This window comes from Typopeltis vanoorti, chromosome 1 (genome assembly GCF_054136105.1).
Source record: "Typopeltis vanoorti isolate ZY-2024b chromosome 1, IOZ_Tvanoo_1.0, whole genome shotgun sequence".
Classification (NCBI taxonomy): Eukaryota; Metazoa; Arthropoda; class Arachnida; order Uropygi; family Thelyphonidae; genus Typopeltis; species Typopeltis vanoorti.
This window is the reverse complement of record NC_143549.1, coordinates 97296284-97319090: the sequence shown is the minus strand read 5'-3', so window position 1 is coordinate 97319090 and position 22807 is coordinate 97296284. Positions and strand designations below refer to the sequence as shown.

The following is a 22807-nucleotide window of genomic DNA, read 5'->3' as shown; positions in this document are numbered from 1 at the left end:
AATAGGTGGCAACATGGTCATATTCATTACAGTCAAATTCTCAGATACTATTACCAGGTCAAGCACTCTCACACCCCTAGTATTTTCAATTACATGCTGTTTCAGATAGTTATCCCTTAATAATTGAATAAAATCCATTTCCTTCCTCACATGTGTCCTCTCCTCCTTCCAATCAATGTTACCATAGTTGAAATCCCCCATAATAATTACCCTCCTTCCACTCATTTCATCAATTTGTTTATGCATACCATCTCCACCATCTATTCCATCACCTGGTCTATAGCAGCACCCAACTGTATATTTTATTCTGCCAGTATCAATCTCACACCAAATAGCCTCAAATGAGCTCCTTTCACTATCCTGCAATACTTCAATTCTCCTTGGCTGCAGTTCATCAGCTATCATCGATAACACCCCTCCCCCAATTTTATTCTCTCTGTCCCTCCTAAACATACTATAACCTACACATTCTATCCCACTAACTATATCATCTTCCGTCAGCCATGTTTCACTAATGCCAATAACCTGTGGCCAGGAAGAGCCAATCAAAGCCAAAAATTCTTCCTTCTTGTTCCTAATACTCCTGGCATTAGTATACATGAATTGTAGTGTTCCCTTTGTCCCACCCCTATCTTGATGCGTTATTCTAAATATCCCATTCCCATTTTTTGTCCTTATTGCTGGCTCAGGTACATTATATACATTTTTACACTCATCTGTCTCACTGATGTCTGGATATCCACTTCCCCCCCTCCTTGGTAGTTCTAGTTTCCCTGGTTCTGCACATCCATTTTCACTTCATTCAGCAACACTTTTTCCAGTCTCCGCACACCAAGCCCATTCAAATGCAGTCCATCCATCTTGTATAAGTCCTTTCGCCCATCAAACTCATTCCACACGTCCACAAATTCCACACCAAACCGTCCGCATAACCTGCGCATAATATCATTTGCGATTATGGCCCTCCTTCTAAACTCCTCTCTGTCATACCGCGGTAACAGACTCTCACCATTCTAACTCTGTCACTCTTTTCTTTCGCTACCTTTAACAATACTTTCAAGTCCTCTCTCATAAAAAATTTATCACCTTTCAATTCATTCGTACCAGCCACAATTGTTATTTCTTTCATTCTCTGTTTTTGCACTCTAATGCTCTCACTTACATCCTTAAATTTCGCACCCGGCAAGTACGATTTAGTTACACTCCCATCTATTACTCCTCTTAATAACGAGTCACCATACAATACTCTCTCCTTCATTTCGGAAACTCGCCCACGCTGTTTATTTCCGTTAGCCGAATCACTCTGGAAAGAGTTTTGCAGGTGCTCTAATTGCCGCTGCGCATCTTGTATCACTGCGCGCAGCCTAGCGATCTCACTTCCTACAAATAATTCCTCAATTGTACCTCTGTACCGAGCCCTGATAAGACCTCATCTCGACTACTGTGCCCAGATTTGGTCACCTCGGTTCCTTCTTGATGGGGAGGAGGTTGAGAGGATCCAGAGGCGAGTGACTAAGATGATAGCAGGTCTATGGAATGCACCATATGAGAACAGGTTGAAGATTTGTGGGTTGCAGAAACTAGTTGATATGATTGAGACATTCAAATTGCTAAAAGGATTCTATAGGATTAATTCAGATGATATTTTTGAGATCAGGACTGGTGGTGGGAGAACTAGGGGACACCCATGGAAGCTGGGCAAGAGCGTGGTTAGCAGGGGTGTTAGAGCTGGGTTCTTTACTTTTAGAGTGGTAAATGAGTGGAATAAGCTGCCAGAGTCTGTTGTGGGTGCTATGACAGTGAGCGAGTTCAAGGCAAGGTATGATAGATACTGTGAGAATGTTGAACAGCTGTGTGAACATGATGTTTAGGGCCTCCCTCGATGAGTCTAAGGACTCCTGGAGTAGTCCGTGGTAATAATAATAATAATAATAATAATAATAATAATAATAATAATAATAATAGTCTGATTCGAGAATGTTTGATTCTAGTAATGGCTTAGATATGTCATTTATGATGCATTGTTTACTTGAACAAAATTTGCTATTTTAACGTCTGCGTCTCTTTATCGTCCCCAAATGACAGAGGTACCTAAAATTGATTACTTGAATATTTTGCTTGTTACTTAAGTCTTTAAATAACATTGTGTTTTCTTTCATTTTAGAAATTATGGACTTTTACAACCGTGTTATAAATAACTATTTTCATTTCCCGAAGTTTTGATCTTCATGTTAAGATCATCGTCTGGAGTATATACAAATATACAGGACAAACTGAGTTACATTATACACAGTAAGCTAAAGGAACAATGATGCGATCATCGGTTAATCTACTGGCATGACCTCTAGTGAAAAAAATAAATAAATAAAAATAATAAATAAATAAATAAATAATTTTTTTTAAATAAATAAATAAAAATTAAAATTAAAAATAATTAATTATTTATAAACTACATCAAAACTAAATTATATTTAAGATAACATAGGAAAAAGTCATTCTTTGTTTCTATTTTTTTCTATTTTTTCCTATTTTTAGCATTACAATTGTTATTTTAGATTTAAGATTCTGGATTATCTACAGTCCTGTTTATAGTTAACTCTTAGAGAGAAAGGTTTTGTGGGTAGAATATGTGCCTTCCATATGCTTGGGATTTTTAGACCATCATTATTGTTCAGATTGGAGTGGTTGATAAGAATCTAACAGGCTTCCTTAAATTTGCGTTCATACCATGTTTTGGTGTGATGTAAACAACTAGTGCTATTCCAGTCAATTCTATGTAAAGTGTTCAGGGCATGATCAGAAACGCCAGCTTCACCATAGTTATTATATTTAATGTGTCTTTTTTGTTCCTTTTTGTCTGATAGGAATTGTGCGTCCTGTTTCCCCTATATATGGTATATTAGAGGTGCAATAAATACGGAATAGTCCAGGGTGGGCCAGCAGAGGGAGTTGGTTTTTGGCTGAGTTGAGTAAACTTTTTAGTTTTGCAGGAGGTTTAAAGGTGGCTTTGAGGTTGTATTTTATTTTTGATGTTGTAAACAAAGCCACCTTTATTTTTTTTTCACTAGAGGTCACACCAGTATATTAAACGGTGATCAAATCATTGTTCCTTTAGCTTACTGTGTATGTAACTCAGCCTGTCCTGTATATTTGTATATACTCCAGACGATGATCTTAACATGAAAATCGAAACGTCGGGAAATTAAAATAATTATTTATAACATGGCTGTAAAGTCCATAATTTCTAAAATGAATGCTGATCACCGTGCAACACTAAAAGAAAGTATTGTGTTTTCTTTCGTTTTTGGATATTTTGATATTACTATATTGTTTTGAGATTTGATCTGATGATTCCACTGATCTTCATAAATCATCTTCTGGTGTAAATAATGCAATGTGGTCATCTTCAATAAACATTTTATTTCTCTATTTTGTACATTTACTTGAATTTTGAAAGGGATGAAACTGTTTCCAAATTGGTATTATATACAAATTCAATAAAAAAAATCTCCTCCGCAAGGCTCTCTTTCCCAATCCGATTCTCAGTTTCCAAGGTCCAGGTGGTGAACCTTGGAACCTGAGCAACCAAGGGGAAGATTGGGCGTACTCTCGAGTAATGAACGTAAAGCTGAATCGAAGTTACAAACTACGAAAAAATTATTTTCTGATGTTCATAAATACAAAATATTTATGATAGTCACAGTTAATATCAATGTTTAATATCAATATCATTAGTCAATAAAATGATAAAATGGGCCTGAGGTCCACGTGAACTTAGTTGGTCTTTTAACTGACTGAAAGTGCTCTTTCTTTAGGAAAGACAAATAAATAAAGGTTTAAAGAATAGTTCTCAAACTTAGGGAGCTCTGGCGTTTATCTTGCACATGATATCAAATATATCGTGTGCAAGAAAACACAACAAATATCTTGAAACAGTGAGACACACCGAAATTGAAGACATTCTCCGATAACACCAAAGAATTGTGCCGAACGGCAATATTATTCAGCAACTTCGATCTATTGGATTTCTTTACCCACAAACAAATAGCTATTACGTCAACCTATAAAAATAATATCTTTCCAATATCCAGTGGATAATGTTGAAATATGAAATAAATAAATGCATGTAACCAAGGGACGTGACCAATACTTCCGTTCATACTCTAACCCATAATCCGCGCCCTAGAGAAATCTTCAGAAATCCAAACTATATAGTACGTTTGGTTTAGTCCTCGAGAGGATATAGCTACTTCTGGTAGAAAATAAACAACAGTATATAAGGGTAGCTGATCGCACTTTGTAAGTGCAAAGAACACTGCCGTTTACTCATCTACGAGTCGTTAGAGATGCACAACCGTACATTATGATTATTTTGCGTACCACGCAGTTACCTGATAGCAAATGTGGACTATTTTGTATGACTGAAGTATCGAAGCTTTTATCAGATTTTTTAAGTAACAATTCCCGTCAAGTAATTTCATTTATTAAGTTAGGTCGGGCTTTTACCAAATCAAAGCTTCATTCCACAATGTTAATATTTGCTCTGGCTTTCAATATGAATGATTCGTACTCCAGAACTCAGCCCAGGAGTAGGAATATCCTTCCCTCAAATTTCCCATTAAAAATGCTAAAAATCTGCAAATAAATCGAAGTGGTTTAGTTTATTTAATTGATTTTTCCAATGTTACAGTTTTCAAAGATCCTTTGGAGACTATTTCCTGGTGTATTTAATGTAAACGTTTTCGTAAACCATTAATCTTTTTTACTTGCAAAAAAAGTGGGGTGGAGTGGGGAGAAATAGAAAGAAATAATGAAAATATCCAAAGTATAGCCATTATATATTTATATCCGCATTGAAATTATTAAATAAATAGCAAATCTGCATAAAATATGCGATAAAACAAATATCAGAGACAAAATATAAAACAGATATCAGCGACTAATGGTACGAAGCCAGAGTAATTTTACTTGTTAATTGACATTATGTTCTTATATTCGTTCTGTAGAGAAAAAAAAAACGTTTCTCCTGAGGGGAAACCCTTGATTTCTCTATATGACCGAGAAACTCACCTTCAGATGAGAAATCCTTGTAAGGGTTTTCCGTATTCTGACTGCTTTCGAACTCACGCCGTTCTAACCACAGGGCGTAATGGTTGTCAACCAAACTATGAAGATTCGCGAAGGTGAAGAGGAAGGGATTATATATAACAAAGATACATCTCGGGCGGACTATAAGGAGAATGTTTTATGTCTGTCATTTTTACTAAGGTGGTTATTTCTGTTTTTGAGGAAAGAAACAGCCATATTTCCGGGTGAAAATCCTTCGCTACCTCCTAATGAGGCCTACGTGACGTATCCAAAGTAACGCACCCTCATCCTTTTCTAAAGGCGTTTAAGAGAGAGAGATCACTTCGATATTCTCGAGACTATAGTAAAACTTAAAGGTCTCTATATGGAGGTTAGGTTTGGGATTGGGAGGAACACAAAATAAAAAAGGTCACACGGACACTTGAGAATTGACACATCATCTTAGCAGTGTTGATATGTTCTAATATCTCTTGATGTTTACTTGATTTGGATGAAACGAGACAGTAATAATTGCTAACACCATTACCAAAGCAATGGATGTGTCGCTTTCTCTTGGGAGAGATCGTTGTATGAATAGAGAACTGTTTACTCCTGACCCAGTGTGCGTGAAAGATATCAAGCATGGGGGGGGGGGGGGAAGGACTCACCAAACAAAATTCATGTCCATTACTCAGAGAGCTCAAAATTTTAAACTTCTATGGCTTCTCAAGATTCTTTTTTTTTTTTTTTTTTTTTCATGGAGTTTAAGGAAAGTGCAAAGCATGCAGCTATCAGCTGTCCTTTGAAATAACTACAATCAAGTCGGTTAATAATGTCAATCTCCCCTCAGATTGGATGTCTATGCTATTGAGGATCTGCTCTTTGTCAACCAGAACACTGTATATTTGCGTTTCACAAATGTTGCTTTGTTACATGACCGATTCAAACTATAATATGCTGCTGCCTGTTTAGTCGCACGTATATGATTACAGTATACATCTTGTCCTTCGGGATAAAATACCACCGATCCCATGTAAATCGTGATTTAACTCTTTTCTGGTTATTTGCATTCTCTCGTAAAATGCACATCGAAGAGAAAGAGAAATTCCTAAAAGTAACCTTAGAGTAAGTGACCTTCTGTATTATATATACAGCACACACACACACACACACACACACACACACACACACACACACACACACACACACACACACACACACACACACACACACACACACACACACACACACACACACACACACACACACACACACACACACAAAGAGATGTGTACATCTTTAAAATGTTATAAAGATAATTAATTAAATTATATCGGAATAATTAGGAAGTGTTCAGTTCAGTGTGAGATTTGCAGCGACTTTGAGTTGAAAGCATTTAAAGATGACATATGTGTAGTTTCAAATCGGTTCATCAGATGGCAGCATATGTATGGACGATATCTTGCCTTTTGATGTAAATCGCCAGTTAGACTGCCGCATTATCTAACTTAGTAGGAGTAACAAATCCACGATCCTTTGTCAGTAAAAGGAATGCTTCACTAACAAACGTGCAGTTTTGAAATATTCATCGTATCTTAATGCAGACGTTTGTATGTACAACGAAAAATTAGAGATTGGTCTGTATTTCATTGTAAAATTCGTAATGACATACGTTACTTCAAGAACATAAAAGCAAATAACTCTAATTTCGTTTTTAAAAGAATGAAACCTAGGAGAAATTAATACACATTGCTTGTGTATATTATCTGTTTGAGCATATCAGTAATAAAATGTAAATTGATTGTAGTTCTTTGTTTTATTTTAAATTATTTTAAAATAAATAATTATTCTACTGTACGATATAAATTTTACTAACGTATGCTACACAGTAATCAATTAAGTAATCAGAAATAAATTAATACTTTAAATAAACAGCTCATTTTATATGAATTGTCATTCCTGCAAATTAATTAAAATTTTCGATATTTTTTATTTAGATTACTTTATTAAGTTTACTGACTATCATGGCAATGTTAATGTTAATGTTAATTTATGCCTACAATAAATAAATATGAAATGTTTTTTGTCCTATTCTGAGCTCACGAATCTGTTGAAAGGCATAAAAACATACAGAGATATTTTTTCATAGATTTCACTACATCCTTATTATGAAGTTATACACTAATAGTAAAAATATCAAGATGAGAAAAATCGCTACAAAAATGAAAGATATTTATATATTCATTACATTTTTCTATACATGAAGATATTATTTAAATATATATTTGCATTGAAAAACGCTACGATTTTTAATGACTTTTAATAAAGTACTAATATCATTCTAATACACCATAAAATATTTTATTTAAATATTATTTAAATATATAATATTTAAATAATATTTAAATATGGAAGGTAAATGAATTGGGGAATCAATCGACCGTGAGATGCGGTGATTGATTTTCAATCCAATACCCCTGGAGGGTAATGGATAGCAATGCTGTAGCCAATGAAGTTCTAACTGAGACTCGGCTATTGCTGTTACCCTCCTGCCATGATCAGAGCTTTAATTAATAGCTCAATAACACCTTATCCCTACACTGTCCTCTACAGATAACGGGGAATATGAAAAGCATTCTTGCTTCGCCCCTTTAAGCCAGTCCTTATAAGGATAAGGAATATTTAAATATTATTTAAAGCAAGAGTTCACTCCAATTTGCATTGAAAAACGCTATGATTTTTAATGACTTTTAATAAAGTACTAATATCATTCTAATACACCATAAAATATTTTATTTAAATATTATTTAAATATATATTTGCATTGAAAAACGCTACGATTTTTAATGACTTTTAATAAAGTACTAATATCATTCTAATACACCATAAAATATTTTATTTAGAGATTAATAAATTAAGATTGTCATAATATTAAATGCAAAAGGTGCCCTTCCACCACCCGCAGCGACACTCACGGCAGCCGCGCAGGTACTCACCGGTTCAAATAATTTCCAGTTCGACAACAGGAAGAAAAAACTGCCGCAGTGACCAAAACTTATTCCAAGGCCGCACGAGCTAAGGTTATTCCATCCCATGAAGAAATAAGCTCCAATCTAACGTCAGTATTAACTGCCTCACTAGCTATCATGTTACAGGAATTCAGCATGACAAATCCTTCCCCATCCTCCACGAAAAGATTCCTGCAAGATACCCATTCAATTCTGACAGCTCTCAATCATGAATTAAAGGAAATATAAGCCTAACTCCCTCATCATCACTGCGTAGAACACAAATGGTCTGAGCAACAAAATCTTGGAACTGCAAGAGTTCACTCACGGATACAATCCTGATATAGTCTTAGTAAATGAAAAACCATCTCAGGCCAGCTAATAGTCCTAAATTAAGGGGCTTCGTGATGTATAAAACAGACAGACTTCCCGCCACTGGAGGAGGCACAGCCGTATAGATCAAAAATTATTTAAGCCATAACGTTCTGACCAGCCTACCAGAACCTTGAGATAACAGGTATTGAAGTTCATACTAACAACGCCGGAAATCTACGCCGCATACAATCCACCTAGCATCCCACTGTTGCCATATGATTTGGATTCCATTCTCGGCTCTACTGACTCCATTATTATGGCTGGAGACTTCAATGCCAAATGCACAGCTTGGTTCAGCTCCACAATCAACAATAAAGGTCGTACACTAAACAATTATTCCTCACAAAACTCAATAGTTATAGCCGAACCTACAGAGCCCACCAATCACAGCCCACTTGGAAGCTCAGACGTAATTGACATAGTCATCCTCAGAAACATTAAATACCACTATCAGCTAGAAACAATAAATGAACTCTCTTCTGGCCACCAACCCAATCCTATTTAAGCTCGATACGCTCGAGAGCAACTCACTCCTCCGCACTCCTTTATACCTTGGGACAAACTCTCTGGAATTCTCCCAGAGCACATCGGCCCCGCCCCTGTTATTCACAACAAAGAGGGGATAGACTTTGTTGTAAACAACCTAACCAGTCAAATCAAAAAAGCAATAAATTTAGTTACCCAATCTACAGTCTTTCACCCGATCAGTCGGATCCCCCGAGGAAATCATGGACCTAATAAGAGCAAAAAAAAAAACAATGCTCGAAAACGATACCACAACAGAAGAGCCCCCACAAGATAAAACAAAACTGAACAGATTAAAACCGCAAGTCCGTGAAGCTCTTCAAAAGAACTGAAATCATGATGGGAAACCAAACTGACTAATTTAAATCCAGAGGACAACTCCATCTGGAAATTCTTGAGATCTCTTCGCACTAAAAGGCAACTTATACCCCGAATACAGACCAAGAAGGGAATAGCCCACACAGACAAAGAAAAAGCTGAAGCTCTAATAGATAACTAGGAAACACAATGTAACACCTCTTATGAAAATTTATACGTTAACCTTATCTAAAAAATTCACCGTCGTGTCAAGCAAGTCTTAAAACAACAAAAGGATAATTCAGAACCAATCACACGTACTTCTCCAGCAGAAATAACAAGTATTATAGCCCATCTGAGCAACAAAAAAAGGCTTCAGGTCCAGATGGCATCACCAACAGAATAATCAAATTACTACCCAGAAAATATATAATTCATTTGGTCAACATAATCAACGCTACTCTCGGATTTCAGCACTTTCCCACAACCTGGAAGACTTCCGACATCATCCCTATCAAAAAGATTGGAAAGAACTCCCGACTTCCAGAAAGCTACAGACCTATCATCCTCCTAATTTGTCTTGGTAAAGTCGCTGAAAAAGTTATACTCACAAGGCTTCAATCTGAAATGGAATGATTTGGAATGATTCCAAACCGATTTGGGAATCATTCCAAATGAACAATTTGCATTCCGTAAAGACCATAATACTGTACAACAGATACGTAAACTGGTTGATCAAATCACAAAAGGCTACAATTGGAACCTCCATACAGATGCAGTCTTCATAGATGTTGCAAAGACTTTTGACAAGGTGTGGCATCAAAGCCTGCTTTATGAACTCATAGAATTCAACCTACCAATTAAGCTACTAAAAATAATAGATGCATACCTCAAAGACAGATTTGTTATTACATTAGGCAGGCGCAATCAGCCCAGGGGGGAGGACTTTTGGCCTCAAGCACCACATGTCGCCACTGGGCACTGTCCTCTGCGACTGTCTGACACGTTCTGGTCTCCAGCCCGACAGCCTACAGGTCTTCCTTCTCCTGATCCGCCCATCTCCTTCTCGGTCTCCCTGGCGGCCTCTTTGATCAGGGTGGGGCCTCCCACACTTGTCTTACAGTCCTTTCGGGGCCCATACGGTACAGATGCCGCAGCCACTGAAGACACCGGGCTCGCAGATCCATCAAGACGTCTGCCGAGTTGTATAAAGCGTGTTAAAGTTGTATAAAGCGTGCCCAATGCTGCCTCCTCTAGACTCCTTCTGCCATGTCCCCCTTCATAGATACGTCGTAGCATCTTGTTCTCGAATACTCTTAGATGATCGGCTTGTCTCACCGTAAAAGTCCACGCTTCATCACCGTATAGAAGAATAGGCCTGATCAAAGTCTTGTATAGTCCAACCTTTGTAGTCCAAGACAGCAAGCGCGAGGCGAAAAGGGGACTTACCTGATAATAGGCCACATTCGCAGCATTTATCCGACTCTGGACATCAGCCTCAACTTTGTTGTCTTCAGTCACGAAAGAACCCAAGTACCTATATACCTTCGCCCTCTCAAACTGTGCAGCTCCCTTTGGATCTTGAGCAGCATGGCGACTCATAAAAAGGTATTTTGTCTTCTCGGTGTTTATCTTCAGGCCAACTTCTTCTGCAGCTTCTTCAATAGCAGTAACCAATGCCACTGCGTCGTCCCATTGATGCACCATGATGTTCTAGTCGTCCGAGTAGCCAAGAATTCTAACTTGCACCCCCATGTCGACTCCACCTGCCACTTGCTCTGTGTTTCTAATTACTTTTTCCAACACTAGATTGAAGAGAATCGGAGAAAGCCCATCACCCTGCTTCACACCGGTCTGTGCTTGAAACGGGTCCGACAGGTCACCTTCTGCTTTCACTCTTGTTCTAGAACCATCTACGCACACTTGCTCCATTTTTCGCACTTTTCGAGGAATTCACAGCTCTTCTAACACCTGCCATATTTTTCGGCGTATTATTGAGTCATGCTTTAGAAAAGTCTATGAAAATATTATGAACTTCCCGGTTATATCCCCAGCACTTTACAAAAACTTGGCGCAGCGTGAAGAATTGGTCTATTATAGAACTGTTCCTCCTGAAGCCCGTCTGGTAGTCACCAAGGCACTCTTCTGCATATGTTGTGAAGCGCATTAGCGTGATGTTAGACTGCACCTTGTAGCCAATCGACAGCAGTGAGATGCCTCTACAGTTGCCTCATTGAGCCTTATCTCATTTTTTATATACTGGGGTGATCAGCGATTCCTTCCACTCGTCCGGCAGCCGTTCTTTTCGCCAGATTATCAACATGAGCCGGTTCAGCTGCTCCAGAAAGACGTCCCCCACCATTCTCAGGAGCTCCGCCGGTATGCAGTCCACTCGTGGAGCCTTATTATTTTTCAGCATGCGGATAGCACGAGTAATCTCACTAAATGTCGGCTCTTCAATAAATGGTTCAGCAATTTGATAAGGAGTATAATCCTCGGATATTGACGTTCGAGCATTGACATTCAGCAAGTTCGCTAAATATCTACGCCACCGAGCGAGAGCATCTTTTAAGTTTGTTAATAGATTTCCACTCTCATCTCTTATGGTTGCCGCTTGTGTCTGAGCACCTCGCATGGTTTTGATCGTCCGGTACATCTCCCGTCCATTATTCGTCACCCTATTTCTCTCTATACTAGCCACTTTCTCATTAAGATACTTCCGCTTTTCCCTGCGTAGACATGTATCACCGCTCTTCTCCCCCTCTCATATGAAGCTTTTTTCCTGCTATCCGCTAGGTACTTCAATATTGCTTCCCTTCGTTTCGCTACAGATTCTTCACACTCCCTATTAAACCATGCTTTTCTCCTCCTCTTTCTCTTTTTCACAGTTCTCGAGGTTAACGCGACCGTATTTTTGATGGTGGCCACATCTCATCCGGATCACGCTCTTCCTCCTGTAACTCCCCAAAACGATTCTGCGACTCTAACTGGAAAGCCCGCTTGCCTTCCGCTGTTTTCAACTTGTCCAGGTCCCATGCCGATCGTATGGTAGTACACGCGGGCTTCTGAACTGCAATTCTATGCCTGAAATCGTAGGCTACCAGATAGTGGTCGCTATTTCCATCTGCTCCTCTGAAACTTCTCACATCCGAGATGGATCTGTGGTGACGTCGATACACTAGAACATGTTCTATTTGGTTAGCTGTTCTACCGTCCGGCTATCGCCAGGTCTGCTTGTGGACATCTTTATGCGCAAACATAGTGCTCTTTACAAAGCATTCCGTAGCGGCGGCAAAACTCGCAAGTGGGATCCCGTTATAATTGCACTCCTCATGTAAGCTCTCACTATCCACGAAAGGGCACTACAAACGCTCTCTCCCCAGCTTCACATTGAAATCTCCCACTACTAGATTGACGTCATAGGACGGTAGATTAGCACAAGTGCGCTCACGCACTTCGTAGAAATAATCTTTAGCTTTCTTCGAGCTCTCTTCCTTAGGCGCATGACAGTTCACAATAGGCACATTTTGAAAACGTCCCTTAACTCTAATAGTGCACTGCCGATTGTTCACAGGTTTAAAATCTAAAATATTACACAAAAATGTATCACTAACTAAAAACGGAGTTCCGGGTACTTTTCTTCCTCTGTCGTCACCACTATAGTATAGCGTGTACCCCTGATTGCGGGTCGAGCCTTGTCCCGGCCAACGCGCTTCTTGTACAGCACAAAGTCCAATTTTATACTGTCGTAAGACATTCGTCACATTAAAAAGAGCTCCTTCTTTCACCAAACTACGTATATTACAGGTCCCAAAACGATTAATAATCATCGTCGCAAAGGCGTCCGAATTCCGAGGCTTCTGTGGTGCTTGTTTCGTAACCAATAGGGTTTTTGCAGGAGGGGTGGTTGGTCCCTCGCTAATCCTCCCCTTATATTAGGATTCCTTAACTAAATTGAGCAGCATAGTACTAGAGACAGAAATCCTTAAGCAGTTGCATACAACAAAGTACTGTAATAAGCTTCTACTCAAATTAGGCTTAGTTGCTCGCACATTCTCTACCACTGCAGTTTCATAAAGTATACTCACTAAAAACCAATAGACAATTTACAGAAACCTATATGCAATGTGCTCAACCTAAACATCATAATTTTAAAAGAAATACTCTTCAACAAAAATATTTCACTAAAACGCGTAAACAACCTTATACAGCAAAATAAACCACAAGCCACACGTCACAGCCAGACAAATTTATGCAAATCAAAATAAATGAAATTGCATCAACTAGACGCAAACTCCTGGCTGGTATGCCTCAGGGCTCTCTCTTGGCTCCCCCTTTTATTTTCAATTTACATAGCTGACATTCCCCAAAACCCTAGTACAACCATCACCTGCATTATATGCAGATGATAACTGTGTCATCTGCATTAGATGACACAGTTCTACTAGCAAGATCACTCAGCTCCAGACTGGAAATCAGTAGACTCCAAAGCAGTATTCATATACTAGAAAAGTGGCTGATGGGCTGTAGGATACAAGTAAATCCCCAAAAAAGATTCAGCTATAATGTTTTCCAAAAAGAAGATCTAGAGTAAAAAGGACATACGCCTACTAGGAGTCAAGATTCCATGGCAGACTGAAATTAAATACCTAGGTGTGATACTTGACAAAAAACCTCAAATCAGCAGTCATATAAAACACATTGGCTCGAAGACATCTAAAGCAATCGCACAACTCTACCCCATGATCCACAACAGAACCAAGCTGGAGGTACGTAACAAACTGCTTATATATAAAATGGTAATACGCCCAGTCATCACTTACGCATCTCCTGCTTTGAGCCTCGGATACAAATGATTCTGGATGCTCCGAGGTTCATAAGAAACTCCCAGATTCACAGAGAAGTCAACATTCCTTATATTTCCTCCCTTCTCCACGATCTAGCAGAAAATTTCTTTATCAAGGTAAGTAATCATCCAAACACACTGATCAAACAAACTTCGGACTACAATGAAGCGGAATACTACAAATATAAAAGACCCAAATCAATCTTACGCTCAGCTGAATGCAGCTCATCTCAATGCCATCAGAGGGCGAGCCTAGAGCTCAATCACACTCCACTCAAAGAACCTCCCTCACAGACAAAGGGGAATATGAAAAGCATTAGTGCTTCACCCATCAAACCAGCAATGTTCTGCGATTAAATTGAGTTCAGCAAATACAGAGAAAGAAATTATCAAAATATTCGACTTTTTTTGCTAGATAGTAACCTGCGCTGTTCTAATTAAAATCGGTTTTAATTTTAATAAGCAATATAGATTTCCCGCGCACTGTAAGTCTGAGGGTGTGAAAACATTTGACAAATTAAACTTATATGCGCTTTCAGGATTTTAGAGTATATACTGATTAATTAGTAACCGAGGTCTTAGTCATTCCTCTCATTTAAAATATTAAATCTTTGCGCAGCTTTCAGAAAAATAATAGACTAAAATGTATTTAATTGACTATATAAACTTTAAGAAGTTTGTAATATTTCATGATGTTTTAAGTAGTGTGTGAGAATAACTACGTGTATTAAACTTGGAAATATTTTATGGAAAACAAGAGTGTTCCCCCTTCCTCGGTTATCCTAATGCATTTAATAAGGCCGAGGCTCCTGTGAGATGCTTTTATTTCGGTTAATCTTTGCAGATCACATCACGAGAATGATACAAGTAAATTATTTCAATTATGAAAGTTACACATTTGTTTGCTAACATTTTCCTAATGGAAATATTTATTGCAATTCAAACAATGGCTAAGATAGAATGAGTTATTCAATAATCTTTGCAATTTTACTGTCTTCGACCATTAGACCTTCTCCCAGTCTCTCGAGGAAAACAAACAAGTGGATCTGTGAACCTAAGTACTCAAACCAGAGTACACGCACCGAATCGTCATGATCCTATTTGACTCTTTACTAATTAAGAAAAAGAAAGTCAAATCTGTGTGTCTGTGCATGCGTCGTGTATTATGCATGCATTTTGAGTCCTTTTCCCTTCCAGGTTGCCATACTAAACTCAGAGAGTAACTAATACGTGATGGCGTTTTAAATGAGATTTTATACTACATTTTCATACAAAAACATCTAACTTTTTGCACTGTATATATCACCTAACATAATATGACTGCCTGATTTTGTATTAAAATATAATGGCATTTTTATTATCTCGGTATGCTCCATATTAATCTATTTTTTCCTGCTGATTATCGATCGGCATCGTGTTTTTACTTTCGACCTTGCATTTGCGCCTGGAATATATTCAGAAATACCATTTTGTCATTCATGGCGTGTCATAAATAATCCTCAGACAGCATTGTTGTCAAGAAAAAATATGGTGACGCATTTTATGGTTTCTTTATGTGTTTATATATTTACGAATTCTCTCTGAGGCTCCGAACACACACACACACACACACACACACACACACACACACACACACACACACACACACACACACACACACACACACACACACACACACACACACACACACACACACACACACACACACACACACACACACACACACACACACACACACACACACACACACACACACACACACACACACACACACACACACACACACAGATAACTGGGATAGCGTTATTTTAAAAGGATGAGCAACGCTTTTCAGGTTGATAGCTAAGTAGAAAAACGACATCATGCATCAAATACGGTCACTAGTCTTTTCCTTTGCAAATATTCTGTCATATTTTGATATATGAAATGAAATAAGCCGAATGTATAATTATAGGATAACATTGAAGTGTCGACTTTCTCTTTTAACGATTTTTTTTCACGAAGAAAAAAAAACGCATACTGAAATGTTGGTTCTTTTCTACCCTACTGAGTGCATCTCTGTATAACACAAGTACACTGTGGCATAATTTACATTAAAGGGAAAACATCATAAAGTACAATAACAAGCATGATAAACTCGCACCTTTAAAAAGAAAGAAAAAGAAAAGAAAAGGTCTTTTGCATAGGGGCCTTCCCATCTATTATCCCTTTTTTTCCTATATTACTGAAAAAATTTGGAATAGAATAAAAAAATTCACATGCCAATATACTACTTTTTTTATTGACTGAAGTTCAGATGAACCATCTCGAAGAGTTCTTTCGGTGCTGCTCATTGCTGATTCTCGCTCTAACCTTAAATTTAATATCTCTTAGCACAGTTCTTGATTTCCACCCACCTACGGTCAATCACTGGAGGCCATTTGTTGACAAATTCTCGCTCGAAAATATCCACCGGAAATGAATTGAAGGTGGACGGACTGATGTGTAGTTTCATGCGCCTATTTCAGTTTAATTTTCTCTAGTCAAATACTGACACTTGATATTATTTTTTTTTCTTTTCCTTATTCAAGCATGATCTGCCTTTAATATAAGAACAAATGCTTTGAACAAATACTCTTTGCTGTCCATTGCATAAGAATTAGATCTGTGAAGATCAGAAATTATGGGCATGCAATATTTCATTATCCCAGCTTTTCTTATGTTTCTTTAGATGATAATATAAAAAAATCACTTTTCATGTACGTTTATCATATTATCTGTCAATATGGTATTCTTTTCCAGGAATATGATATCGGCAAAAAAAAAAACTAAGCTTAGTGAGAATGGAGATCAGAGTATCAATGGCGATATTCTTCAAACCACATGTCATTACCTGCTGTAATCTTCGCCCATTGTCTGGTTGTACTCGTTTCTCCCGCCACCTAATTATTCCTTCCCTATTTATGCAGTCATTTCTGGCACAATTGGTAATTCATTAACAATGTTTTTCTTTGCTGTAGACTTTTTTTAAAATAATCCTTTTCGTTTAAAGTGAGCGCTAAGTGTTTGTTTTTTCATCTTTTTGTCTTTTCATATAGAATGCGTGCATTCATTAACATATTAACTGTCAGGCATGTCTCTTCTCTTTACAAGAAAAGAGCTCGATTCGAATCATATAAAAGAGGAATGTTTTTGAAGTCTTTTATTTTTGTAGGGGGATTGGAATTTTACCCACACAAACTAATCAGAGAATTTACACAATTGTAAGACATAATAATTCCTGTTCTTTTAACGATAATCTAACCAGCCATCCGCCATATATTATCCATATCCATATTATCCATTCTTATATGCAGAACTGGCTGTTAAAGTTTCTTGGATATCCTAACAATTATTATAATTAAGCATATACAATTATACATTTAATCTATTTTATGTTATTATTTTTACTTACGGAATGAATATCTAGTATAGTATAAAATTATTTCAGAAAAAATATCGGAAAATGAATAAAAACGATAAATGATGATAAATGTAGACATAAGTAATGTAACCACTTCTGGGTCTGCTACCGTAGGAAATGTATACGGATACATTGGTTTGAGGGCTATTTCTCATTGTCACATACTCTCCTCATCCTGAGATAATACATTCGTCTATATATATAATATAACACTTCCGAATGTTCAGCATTTGATGCCATTGAGTATCTGTTGTTAAAATTTATTCATCCACAACGAATTGTTGCTCAAGAAGCGAACAGACATGATTGAAAAGTTGCATTTTGAATTAAAGTTGCATTTTACGAAAAATTTCAAAATCATCTTTAGTAATTTTTTGTTTATTGAATTAGCGTCATTTTTCTTTTCTTAACGCATTGTCTTTTCAATGAATTCTTACAATTTTTTTCATGATTGTATACAAATTTCTAGTTTTTGAAAGTTTTTAACTTGGTTATATTATAAATTGAAAATTATATACTTGGTTTAATCCATTATCCAAGTGTAAGTAAACATAGTTTGCGCCTGAAGTATTTTTCAGGACTGGGGAAACTCGTGGCAAAGGTGGTATAAGTTCTCACCACTAGTCTCAGTATCCCATAATGCAAACACATCTCCTTGGGGACATGTATAATGCTATGCATTATATGCATCTCACTGAGAAGAGCTCAATAAAGATCGAAACCGGTCTGGATAGTGACCCTTCCCTTAATGCACAACATTATACATGTCCGCAAGGAGATGTGCTTTGCATTATGGGATACTAGAGGCAAGTGATGAGAAGTTGTACCACCTTTGCCACGAGTTGCCCCAGTCCTGAAAGATACTTCAGGCGCAAACTTTGTTTACTTATACTTGGATAATGGATTAAACCAAGTATATGATTTCTTGGTATCTTTATAAATTTGTAGTTTGATAGATTTCTTGATTATTGATAAACTTTTGAAAGGTAACTGATCATTAAATTACTCTATCCCACCTAAAATAACCCAAAAATATTTTGTTAATATATTCATAAGAATTACTCACGATCTATTCAAAATATCTGTACACTGTCATACTTTCAAAAGAAGCTGTGTAAAATTAATTCGACATGCATTCCACTTATTGCCATCTAGACTAATGAATAGGTTTGCTTACCACCAAATTAGATCATATATCCTGCCTAAACTAGGCCACTGTGCTCCAGTTATGCTTATAATATTTCTTAGAATAGAGCATGCGGGCAGACATGAGTTACTTTCCCGAGATATGGTTTTTGTATAATGGCCTCGGAACTGGGTCATTTATCTCAGATATAATCATTGTGATAGAAAGAACAAAAGATTGGCCGCTTTTATTCTAGCTAAAGAATCTACAGGGTATCAAGGCTCATTCATCTTTAATCCCTGTAGTAAACCTGATTTTCAAATACGCGATAATTCCTGGAAAATTTATGATGACCAGACCAAATGCTATCCAAGAGTAAAATAGATTAAGAGTGCATAAAGCTATGCTTTATGTAGAACCAACTGTAAATTATTATCTGAATAAAGCAAGGAGACGAAATCGGGTGGAATTTGCTATATTGTGGCCAACTAGTTTTCAAAATACTGTAATTTATATACTTGGTATACATTATATTATGTACCCTACATTTCTATATATATCAGATATGCATTTCTATAAATATTAACATCGCGATGAGATGAAAGGGATGATTTTGTGATTAATTCTTTTCAGATTGCAATGGTTAGTAATATACTTGTGATTGATACTTTACTAATCGTTGCAATCTGATAGCTTACTGTTGATATTCTTGAAAGTTTAATACACCAACATTCCGATGTAATTGGAGTATAGCCTTTAAAAGAGAAGTTTTTAAAACTTTTTCCCAAAAGTGATATTTTTGTGCACCGTGAGTGTAATAAATAGAGAAATGTGCAAAAGTTGTAAAGAAATTTCAGATTCATCGTTTCCACTGTAATGAATATTTTTAGCGTTTTTCCAAATTATGTAAATAGAGTCTATGAATGGAAAGAAGTCTTTAGTTTATGATTTCAGAATATTTACTGCTGAAATGTAACTGCTTTATAATACTGATATTTTGCGTTATTTATTGGGTAAAACTTTCATTCAGTGGTTTCAATAATGTAATGTGAAAGATTCATGTAAATATAGGTCTAGTAATGCAATGTAACTTAAAAGGTGGTAATTGATTTGAGTTATCTGGAGCAAATTGTAATACACTTGAGTAAATGATAATTAAAGTTCATATGAAAGGGTGTTCTTTACTTTTCTTCTTTTCTTTTCTTTTCTTTATTTTGTATTTTATTAATATTATTTTTTACCTCTGGAATATTCCCTTAATCGCTTCTGAATATGTTTCACTCATTAAATAAGACATGTATACTTCTATCTGGATATTCGGTTTTACTCCTTGCATTTTCTCGTCCTGTGTTGTATCGTATTTAGCTAAACCCAAATTTCTGAATCTTATAAGTTATCAAACTAAGACAAAATGTTTCCTTAATGAATCGAATAGAAATTGTCAGCAAGATAAATATACCCTTTCAGTAGCGATAAAAATGCAATAAGAAATAAAATCTGTTCATTCGTTGGTTGGAATTTAAAGTGTTTTCACCTTTTCAAACATAAATGTTTTGCTTACTTAAAACGTGTTATTCGCTCTCTGGCAACATTCTGCTGATCGCTCTATGAACTCTTATTATTGAGAAGACTGCTGCTTTATTTCCTTTGTGTGTGTGTGTGTGTGTGTGTGTGTGTGTGTGTGTGTGTGTGTGTGTGTGTGTGTGTGTGTGTGTGTGTGTGTGTGTGTGTGTGTGTGTGTGCATGTGTGCATGCGTGCGTGCGTGCGTGCGTGCGGGGAGCACTCTACACTTCTTCAGTATCATATCATGCGTAGATAGAGACGAGAATCGTTTCAAGCGTGTATGTCCATCCATCTATGTACTTTTAAGTGCAAAAGGCCCCATGGGTCCACAGGTTAAATTTTCTTTCATGGAAACTTTCCGAAAGGGAACAAAGTTCTTTTATTTTTTAGAACATCATTTTTAGGTTCGTTGTACAAAATGAGTAAATACGTACTTCGATTTTACAGACAAAAACATTTGTTTATCTTTTCGTGTCCATATAGAGTTACTCTAAGGGAATGGATTCTAAAGAAATTAAAAAATGTCGGATATTTACTGACACTTGTTGTGGAGGCTTATCAATTCTGGTTTAAATCGAACCATTTTAGAAAAGAAATTGCCAAAACCGTAGAAAACGACACATAGTTATGTGAATCAAAGTATTAAGTAGCACGTTACTGCTTACTCGATAAAGGAATCAATAAGGCCCATTCTACCTGCTGTAATTCGGGTTCAAATGCATTACAAATACACTTCCTATATTCCACGGAGGCAATCAATAAGGCACTCCACATTTGAGAGATTAAATTACTAATAAAAGCGCAACTCTCCATTTTTTAAAATTCCAAAGAACCCAAAACAGTCGTTTTTTAAGTCTTTCTTCTGCATCGTTTAACTGATTTAAGTCAAATTCGCAATATAATTGCTTTGTTTAATATTCATGTAACATTGTGTGTCTGTGTGTGCGTGCGTGCGTGCGTGCGTGCGTGTGTGTGCGTGTGCGTGCGTGCGTGCGTGCGTGCGTGCGTGTGTGTGTGTGTGTGTGTGTGTGTGTGTGTGTGTGTGTGTGTGTGTGTGTGTGTGTGTGTGTGTGTGTGTGTGTGTGTGTGTGTGTGTGTGTGTGTGTGTGTGTGTGTGTAAAAGAGTAAGATTACTGATAATAATGGTATTACATTTGGTAAAATGTAATATTATCTTCAGTAATAATGGTAAAACAACAACAACCAAAAAAAACAGGATGTTGGCTGAACTTCAAAAGTGACTACTTGGCAGACGTTATTGTTTTACCTGTTGATAACGTAACTTCCTCTCTGAAATTCGAGAAGCAAAAACAACAGCACTAATAACAACATGCATGCAAAGTATACATTAGCAAATTACAGTCAACAGCACTCCTACTTACCGAAACTTGAGTAAATTCTTTTAAATATGAAATGTGTTTATAAAATGAGGTTACTTGATAAGAATGGTATTACAGAACGAAGTTTTTCTGTTATCATTTCGAATCTTTCCATATTTCTTAACGTTTTGTACATTAACCAAGTTTGGGGAAACGCATGGTCAGTTATCATTTTAATTCACAGAATTATATTGAGATTCTAACAAATATTTGTCAGATATTTATTACTAAACAATATTCTTAGAAATCCACAAGTATATTGTTTAAACAAATAATAAAAAGCTTAGAAAAAAGTAGATTTTTTTCTGTTTAATTGTGTAGTCATTCTGCTTAGATAAACATTATATAACACATTTCATGATGATATTGTAAAAATTAAATACAAAAATACCGACTAGAGGTGCTGCAGTCCATGTAGCACTTCAATAGCGCAGTCACAGACTAAGCAGCGTCTTCCTTTGGTTGGAAAGACCTAGGTTTGAACTCTTGTAATATTTTGTTTTGCTGTGTTCTGTAATATTTGTTTTGCAGTTCCTGTATTGTTTTTTTAATATTTATTTTTTGATATTTTGTTTTGTAATTTTTGTCCTGATTTTTAATTTTTTTAATTTTGTTTTGTTTTGTTTAGTAACTTTTTGTTGTGTTTTGTAATTTTGTATTTTGTTTTATATTATTTCGTTTCTTATATGACGAATCTAAATATTAATATCATTTATATGATAAAATGTGATTTTCATTCATTTGTTTTGCATCAGCTTTTTACTGCATAATAGGCGAGATATCAAACTGACATTTCCACTTTAAAATAAAGATTATTAAAGGTCGGATGAAATTATACTTTTACAAATTGCAATTTTTCTAATTGTTCTAACAATAAAATATCGATTAAGAACCATGTGGTTATTTCTTAATACTTTTAATTTTTTACTTCTATGTTTGTTTTTTCTTTATCTTAAGAGCAAATACCTTTTGCATGATTATTCTTGCAGCTAGCTAGAAAATTGCAATTGTCTAGCTATAATCACTTGTGCCAAACACACCCACGTTGGGAAGTTCCTTAAATTACTCGCAAAATAGACGCAGTGTGTTTTCAAGAGCTTAATTAAATCGTAATGGTTGTTTCTGCCTTGTCCGTTTAATCTCATCAAGCGACCGAAATCCTTTGAGCTCAGTCACTG

At 36.5% G+C, this 22807-nt stretch overlaps 1 protein-coding gene across 1 annotated transcript; it reads right to left on the bottom strand.

Annotated features, from left to right (window-relative positions):
- Positions 1–12634: 12634 nt before the first annotated feature.
- Positions 12635–13102, bottom strand: LOC150110239 (protein CFDP2-like). The gene has a single exon (XM_090394019.1). The coding sequence runs from the start codon at positions 13100–13102 to the stop codon at positions 12635–12637; it is 468 nt and encodes a 155-aa protein (XP_090250145.1).
- Between the last annotated feature and the right edge of the window lie 9705 nt (positions 13103–22807).